We start from the raw sequence: 9,250 nt of genomic DNA, 5'->3' as shown, positions 1-9,250 counted from the left end.
AAAGGATGCTGATCATGTAAATAAATGGCCAGGTACATTTTACAGTGTATACACAAATTGCCATTCAAAGCCATGTTATACTTTCATCGAGGTAACGACTGAAATGAAGAGAGAAGGATCGATGACCATTATGCACAAGCAAGCACACATATACACACAAACATACACTGAGAGGAAGTATGTGGGAAAACAGTACGGTAATATCACCATACTTCCCCCCAAAAATATTCAATAAAACGTTAGAGGAGATAAATTCGTATAAAGAGAACGTTATATGAGGAATATTCAGAGGCATGCAGTAAAAATAAATAAAAATCTATCTAAATAAATACACTGAAAACGCTCAATTTAGATAAAAAACACGCCACATCTACAATCAGACGAATATTTCTTTTCTTTCACAGGTGTAGACTGCATAGAAAAAAACAAAACAAAACACTAGAAAGTAGACATATAATAACAGTCAAGGCAAGCTAATTTCCTAGAATGGTATGTTTTCTTCTCTTTATCTGACTGCTTCGTTTGGCACAGTTACATACGCATCTTTTCACATTCTTAACTGTAACTTCAACAGTTCAGGCTTTGTAGTAGCCTTGATAGTAGTCATTCACAGCTGGAGTTTATCCCGGTTTCTATAGCGTAAAATGGACAATAGGAGAGGATGCTTAGTAGCCATGGAAGGAGACATTTAATATCATCAAAAGTATATAGGTATACATTGGATGATAAGTGGAAAAAATGTTATCCAAACTAATACTCATTTTGTTGAAATAGCAAGAGTTTTTTGGGGGGAGGGTAGGGGTTGGTGGGGGATTGTGTTTTCTTTTTATTTTGTTTTTAATTCGTTGTTTTTCTACAATATCCAGTAAATTAATCCATTAATCATTCACTGTCTTAAACGCAGTATAAAATTGGATAATTCCAGCATGAAATAAAGTAAAACATTGCAGATTATAAATATAGCAACATGTATGGGACACGAGTATACAAGGTGACAAAGCTTAACCATTAATTTGATCTGATACACATGCTCGACATTAAACTGGGCATACAGTGAGGTTTTAACATTAAGGACTAATGATATTTCTAATTGCGAACAAACATTCTTCTTCTTCTGGCAAAGATGTCAATAAAATGTTGATAACTTGGTATAGTGCCTACTTGAAAAAATTGTTTAATGTGAGATGAAAGTGGTCATTTTGAATAATTTGTGTAGAAACGTGTATATGTATTTGGAAGAAATTGACAAAAGGGAGATTATGCAAAGATTCAAACAAATACATGCTCCAAAATTATTCACAAAAGAGCGTTCTCTTGTCAATAAGCCTTTTTTTATCTCTTGGAATGAGAATCCCCAAAAGAGAACTGGAATACCACTCTTTACAAAATTCACAAAGACACTAAAATCATGGTGGGTGACATTCATGATATCAATCTAAATCTTTTGCCTGATCTATCTTTAACAAAATAACAATTTCTCTTAACCAAAAACATTTTTTTCTTAATTTTTTAATGTAATGGTTCGTTCGCCAACTAACCCACATCAGAAAATTACTAAATCACCAACCAGAAAATCATATGAACCATTCGAGATTTTGTGTAGTAGCATAAACGGGGTCATTATTTTTGCGTAATGATTATGCCAATAGCGTAACTATAATTAATAGGGAGGTCTGACTTGGGTGATGGTTATATGCTCTCTTGGGGGCCACGGTTATAGATTCTGAAAGAGGCTTTTACTAATCATAACAAAACTATATATATATCTACTCATTGTGAACTGACCTATTAACAGCAACACAATGTAGGAGGTGAGCCATACGAAACTAATCCTTCAGTATATATTATAAATGTATGCCGTGTTTAAGAAAAGAAGAAACAAGATTTGATGAAAAGGCATGATAAATTATGGTGATCATTGTTTGTTTTTAAGGGTTTTACAGCGCTTGCAACACATTAAGGTCATATCAGCGCCAGTAAAGAGGAAGAAAATGGGATAATATAGTAAAAAGTTCTAGAATTACAATTAAAGCACCCAAGAAAAGGTAAGACAAAGGAGAATTGGTTCAAATAGGAAACAGATGTAGATTCCAAGAGCACACTATCAAAGTACTTAGTTTGAGATCACCTACATGACACAAGCACAGGTCCCAACTAAGAGGGATACACTCAAATGTTTACAAATCATATAATATGTAAACAAAACAATACAGTGCATAACAGAGAGATGATTTACAAGGGAAAAATATCATTTCCCAAAACTCTAACTATACATTTGACTGTTTCCCTCCCAGACATGGGTCAAAGTTGGCAATGGTCACTTCGTCGGAAAGTGTTGAGTGCAATACACAAAAAACCTGAAAGAATCCATAGTTGAAGTAGTAGTAGTAGTAGTAGTAGTAGTAGTAGTAGTAGTAGTAGTAGTAGTAGTAGTAGTAGTAGTAGTAGTTGTAGTAGTAGTAGTAGTAGTAGTAGTAGTAGTAGTAGTAGTAGTAGTAGTAGTAGTAGTAGTAGTAGTAGTAGTAGTAGTAGTAGTAGTAGTAGTAGTAAGTAGTAGTGTAGTGTAGTAGGTAGTAGTTAGTAGTGTAGTAGTGTAGTTAGTAGTAGTAGTTGTAGTAGTAGTAGTGTGTAGTAGTGTAGTGAGTAGAGTAGTAGTAGTAGTAAGTAGTAGTAGTAGTAGTAGTAGTAGTAGTAGTAGTAGTAGTAGTAGTGTAGTAGTAGTATAGTAGTAGTTGTAGTAGTAGTAGTAGTAGTAGTAGTAGTAGTAGTAGTAGTAGTAGTAGTAGTTGTAGTAGTAGTAAAGTGGTGGTCAGTGATACATAAATGATGATTGGTAAGGGTGACAAATGGGGGTGAACTATCAATGATCAACTCTCTCACCAGCAAAAGTATCAATTAACCGGCAAGACAGTTCCAGAAATTCTCATTCACCGGCATTTCTGTCGTACGTCGGCAAAACTTTGACCCATGCACCCAGAAAGGGTACCCGGCCAGGGCCTGGACAAAACCAAGTATTCTCATTCCAAGACAAAGACAGAAAGCATGTTGGGACACAGATATTGATATAGGGGATAGAAGACACAGTAAGTGCCTCCCTGCCCACTATGGGAGGTAAGGAACCCCACCCAGTTATAGTGATCAAATGACTGGAAAAGAAATGAAATCAAATAGTCAAATGTGTGTCAAAGTACAAAAAGACCCATGGAGCAAATTTTCAAGTTTTTGTTGTGATAATAACCGAAGGCTGGTTTTCTAAAACTCGTTAAGCCGATTTTTCTACTTTTTGAGATTTTCCATCCATGAAAAATATTGAAACGCAAACTTTATTCTAAGCATCAATTGACGCAAGAATTTCCCGAGATTTGTATGAATTTGAAGTGTTTAAATATGATAAAATAACAAACCGTATGAGAAATTTTAGGGGAAATAATCCTCAATATCTCAAAATGGGAAAATGGGAGTAACAGAGTTTTGGAAAATCACTCTTCAATTGTTTCTAAAACATTGGACAAGACAGTCCATTGCAAAGCATTTTCTGTAAGATCTAGCAGACCCAGATACTCAATCACTGATGGACGTACCGAGGGATCACCCACGAATCGGATCACTTCCTTTTCTTCTATAAAGCCAAGCACTCTGATGACTGAGCCATTTGCACCCCAAATCTTATAGAGTTTATAGGTTATATACTGCTATTTTGGGGAACTTGCTATCATGCACTCAGGGATGAAGGGGGAGAGGGGGGATTGGAGTATGAAAAATAAGGTAATCATCCAGAAGTTATTTTTAAATGATTTTGTGTTTATCCAACCTTAAAAACACTGAATGTTGATTCAGTTTGTGTATGTTGCAGGAGTTGCAGATATTTTTTTAAAAAGGCTTAAATCAATAATATTGTGCATAACAAGCCAATTGTTCAACTACCCCCGCCCCAACCTACCCCTCATAAACATATACAGAAACAGGCTTCATTAACCTTTGGAGTATAATATGTAAACGATTATTTCTAAAAATACAAATCAATCACAATGACACAAGCAAACATCAGTTTCTTATCTCCCCTAATTATGTAAAATTTCATGTTCCCACCATGACTCAACCAAATACACAAATGACCAATTCATCGTTTAATAAAATTCTGATTAACTAAATCCTATTAAAATTATCACTTCAGATCTGTGGTGTGTGTATCACAGTGTGAGGGGTTAATGGTGGAAAAACAAAACCTACAGAAGTGAAACAAAAACACACCTAGATGCCTTACAGCTCAACAGAAAATAAATAGCATCAAGCAGACAGAGGATAAATTCAAAGTACTGTAGAAAAACTAAACAAATGATGGAGGAGAAAATGGTTTGCCGGAAAGGGAGACGAGATTCAAGGACCACATCAAGCAGACAGAGGATAAATTCAAAGTACTGTAGAAAAACTAAAATGATGGAGGAGAAAATGGTTTGCCGGAAAGGGAGACGAGATTCAAGGACCACAACAAGTTCCAAAAACCCCCCAAAAAACAAGAGTGCAAGGAATGGAAAGAAAACAACCGATACAGTTTTTCATTACAGAGATCTAGATCTGAAAAAGTGTTTTTGGGATGATTTTTTTTCTTGCATTTTTCTTTATAGATTTGTCTAGCACTGATTAATATACCCTTGTTCAAACCTTTATCTTAAAACCAGTGCCTAATTTGTCACTAAACAGATCTATAAAACTACAAAAGGTAAGAAACAAGGACAATGGAAGAGAATTGTTGACCAATGAAGAAGGGATATGGTAAAGGCATGAATACAAGTACAAAACAAAATGGAAGGAATAGGAATAAAGGCAGCATCCAGAAAAACACAATTGCCCGGTGGTGGTTAACAAAAAGTACACTTCAACTATACAACTCTAGTAGCATCTATGGTTTGCAAACTCTTTGACTCACAGTCACAGCAAACAAAAAGGTTTAGAAGATATAATGATAATGGGGAAGACACCAGGAGTGCACAGTGCTGCAATGACTGAATGATGGCACACACTGACATACCCTTCACTGTCTGTGGATTCAACGGAGACTTGTTCGTCCCACTGGTTCACAGCATGCCCCTCTGCTGTTCCGATTGTATTGGCAAAACCTCCATCATCATCTCTTGACCATGCGTTGTTGCTGGTGTTGGTCATCTTACCTCCACCACCCACATCAGCAAAACCACTCAACTGACCATCGCAACTGTGAGCTTGAGGTATAGCAGAAGTGAATGAGGCTGACACAGGTGGTAAGCCTTGCATTTGTGGCAATGTGGCAGATGAAGAAAGATCCATACTAAAACCAGGTATCTGAGCAACCATCCCACTTAAAGTATCAAGAGCAATGGGAACAGGAGGGGAGTCGACATCAGTCGGACAATGAGGAGACATGACCGTTGTCGCTGTACCAGCAGATGGGGCTTGGAGACGAGGCAAGCCCGCTTGACTTGAAGAGTCAGATGAATAGCCTGGTGTTGGGGTATGGTACGCCCCAGGAGTGGGAGTAAACAGTATATCCCCTCGTGAATTTGGGAAAGGAAGGTAGTAGGAAGTTGGGAGAAAACCAGACATCGGGATAGGCCGTGGTTCGACCAACCCGCCATTAACAAAACCAGAGGAGGAAGAAGAAGGAGAGATGCGAGTTCCATTGGGGCAAGGGGGATAGGTTGATTCTTGCTGGTGGAACATAATAGGGGATGGAGATAAACTACTCAGTGGAGTGTGGTTGACAAGGTATGAAGATGTGTCTAAGCTTTCCATGAAGTTTGAAGGTCTTTGGAAAGAAGATTCATTCCCATGGCAGTCACTGAAAGGCCATCGCACAGCTCTGAGTCAATATACAAGAAGCCAACATAATACCAAAAAAAAAAATATAATAGAAAATTGAGGAACCAAATCAAAAACTTTTTAAAATGTTGGTTTTTAAAAATGTGTTGACATCAAACATACAAGTTAATTTCTTTTGAATCAAAATCACAGGGACACTTAAATAGCCATGCTCTCTTGAATCATTTCTTGTGATCTAATTCTATAACAACAATGACAAAATAACACAAACCCATTCTCTAACACAGTGATCACATTTTATCGAAACAGGGTGCAAGACGCAACATAAATAGCATATTATATTCGATGTTCACTCATTTCAATAATTTTGAAAGCTTGGGAATAAGAAATCTCTATTCTCTGCTTTGATGCAAACTGAGCAATAGAAAATCAATCAAGAGCATTTCAGATATTGGATCAATTTCAGGATTAAAACATAAATAATATTCTTATTGAGTATTATAGAGTTTTAAAATTTCATTAGAAATATAAATGTCAATCTATCTATTAAATATATAATGAAAAAAACAAAAACAAACCCAGATCTTGTACATTTTACCCCTGAGAAACTAAAATATAAGACAAAATTGCATCGAATCACTATCACACATAAAATCTTATCAAAGTCCCACGCATATATATAACAAATGTATTGTGGCAAGATGTACATTACCAAAAGTGATTCCTGCCGTTCCCAACCCCCATTCCCACAGAAAAAGAATCAAATAATAATCGTGAAAAGAAAGCTACAGCATTGGTGCCAGCAAATACAAAATTTGTTTAGGGAGGAAAAATTAAAAAGCTCCAGAAAGTGAATTACTTGAACTGAATCACATTTAAAAAAAAAAAAAGAAAGAATATTGGAGGTGCATCTGTTGATTTAAAAAAAAAAAAATAGAAACTCTTACTTCACCATAAGCCATGATGACAGTAAAAATAGCAAAGCTGCAACCAATTATTCCTCTCATGCATTGTCATTATTTTCATCCACTTACAAAACTATTCAAAAGATTAGTTGTAAAAGATGTAAAGTTTAGTAGATGTAAATAAAATTGTACTCACTTTTCGTCCATCTCTTCCTCAGGGTTGGTATCCAAGTCGATGGCCATAACGTCTTCAAATCCTGCTGAAGGAAGTTGTGATGTCATATCACCTTGTATCGTCTTGGTACTTCCAGTGCTTTCGTCCATGGCAACTCCTATCAGAGCCGAAGCTTCACCACCTGCAGCTACTCCACTATTAGCACTTGCTGCAATCGAATCCTGCATTGTCGAATTATTAACAACAGATTGTATAGATGAAGGTGCTACACCACCTGGTTGAACTACAGATGTGGCAATACTACCACCCGCCGATGCCATATTCTGACTGCTATCAACAACTCCTGTTTGAACTATCTGTTGAGCCTGAGACACACCCCCACCTTGATTAATCTGACCTTGACTTTGAGAACGCGGCACCACCCCAGGTTGAAGAAATCCTGAGTTTTGAGAGACTAACGATGAGTTATCATGTGGTGTTGAGTAACTGGTATCACCTGCGGGCAAGGATTGGTTGATAACAGCTTGAGAACCGGTAGCGTTAACGGTGGATGAGTCAATGTTCGTCTTTACAGACTGGCCAGTTTGGCCAACCTGATATAATAATCCAGGGGCATTTTGAGTATAAGGAAATATATTTGTCTGGGGCAGGCTTTGTACTAGAGTATTTTGGCCCAAACTTTGTTGGTGAATGATATTTTGATGGGATAAACTTGACGTGAGGACACCGGTTGCATCGAGTATAGGTTGTTGGGGAGTAAACTGTGCTATATTGTCCTTAGAGCTATTGTCTATATGATTAATAATGAGACTAGAAGGAGCAGGCTCTATGGGAGCGAACATATCTTTCAACGGAGTCTTCCCCTCTACATCTGATGATAGAGGTACTATAATATTGGTGGAGGAATCTTTCATATTTTGGACTATCTGCACGGAATTATTTGTACTGCTAGACATATCTGAATGTAGATGATTGTCATCAGGCACTTTGGTAACAATCTTCTCAGCAACTGTGGGCGCTGAGTCTAAAAAGTCATAGCAAATCCATTTGCCACGACGGAAAGGCTCTTTAGTCTCAATTTTAACAACTTTAAATCGAGATTGAGAATCCCTATCGGGTTTTTGTTGTTTTATGACAACAGTGGTTGTACTAGTTGTCACGTCATCTGGCGTCAATGGAATAAGATTATCCTGTAATTCTTGGTCAATATCCGTTGCTTTGGAACTATCATAAAATTCAGAGCTTAAATCTTCTGTCTGACTTTCATCTAAACCATCCATACTGTCAGCATCATTGTCTACAGCAACATCACCACTCCCACCTTTCTTCATGCTTATAATTTTAAATGTCTTTTTCCTCGCAGGGTCAGCAGTTTTGGAAGGACTAGATGAATTTCTGTCCGACTCCTCTGAAAGTTTAGCTACGTTATCCATATTTTTTGAGCTGACACTCTGGCTATGAGCTGATATTGATACTGAATCTGAAACAGTTGTTTTGTTCGGTTGATTTTCAGATGTTGCAGCGAGTTGTTTGGTGCTTGTCATTTCTTTAAAAACTTTCCGAAGTCTATATATATTGCAATAAATGTTTCTCCCAGCCCAAAATTGAGAAAATAAACGGCTGATGCCTGAATTGAAAAACAAATTAAGTTATTGAAATTATTTTTTAACCACAATTAATTTTTTGATGTACAAACATAGGATTGTAATTCAAATTCAAAGTAAAGTTTGTTGATCGTATCCAACCTGATCAATCCAGGAAATAAGTCAAATGTTTCAAAATCACTTGCCCCCATGGCAATGAAAGAAGACGGAATGAATTGCACTATGGACATGGTTTAATGCACAACATTACTAAACTATTCAAGAATACAAGAAGATGAAAAATTGATAAAACAAGGTATAAGTTAAGTTGATCTTTTCTTCACAGAATGATCAATGGCGGACATCATAACAATGCACACTGGGACGGAACTACGTCATGACCTTATGGTCGACCTTGTCTGCTAACCTTTGACACGGGGTTACGAAAATAAGGATTTGTCGTCTGCTACTTTTCGTGAATTTCGCAATATCTATAAGTATAGAGCATGGAACTGTCTGTTCACCTAGGTATAGAGGGAAAACGATAATGTGAAAATTTTGCCTTCCGAATGAATATCTTGAGGTAAATTTTTCTCGATATCATATAAGCTCATCTATTCACTATTATATTTGACATGAGATATCGAGGATACAATGGTGGGAATAAGAAAATGTACAGATGAGAATCTTACTTACCATACAAGCAGATCAAATGAACAGAGGGGAGAGAAAATTTGGTGAAATTTTCCACCTGTATTCCATTCCACATTCTTGCCAGACGCGTAAAGTTG

General features: G+C 36.8%; 1 protein-coding gene across 1 annotated transcript in view; it reads right to left on the bottom strand.

Moving 5' to 3' along the window:
* LOC144956042 (uncharacterized) overlaps positions 1 to 8,851 on the bottom strand; it is a 179,159-nt gene extending 170,308 nt beyond the window's left edge. The window contains exon 1 of the mRNA XM_078886341.1: positions 6,898 to 8,851. Coding sequence (XP_078742467.1) covers positions 6,898 to 8,420 — 1,523 coding nt within the window. The 5' untranslated portion in view covers positions 8,421 to 8,851. The remainder of the gene's footprint in view (positions 1 to 6,897) is intronic.
* Between the last annotated feature and the right edge of the window lie 399 nt (positions 8,852 to 9,250).

The sequence above is a fragment of the Berghia stephanieae genome, chromosome 10 (assembly GCF_034508935.2).
Source record: "Berghia stephanieae isolate SIO BIC M18660-M18661 chromosome 10, UCSD_Bste_1.3, whole genome shotgun sequence".
Classification (NCBI taxonomy): domain Eukaryota; kingdom Metazoa; phylum Mollusca; class Gastropoda; order Nudibranchia; family Aeolidiidae; genus Berghia; species Berghia stephanieae.
The sequence above is the reverse complement of the archived record's forward strand: the minus strand, read 5'-3'. Positions and strand labels throughout refer to the sequence as shown.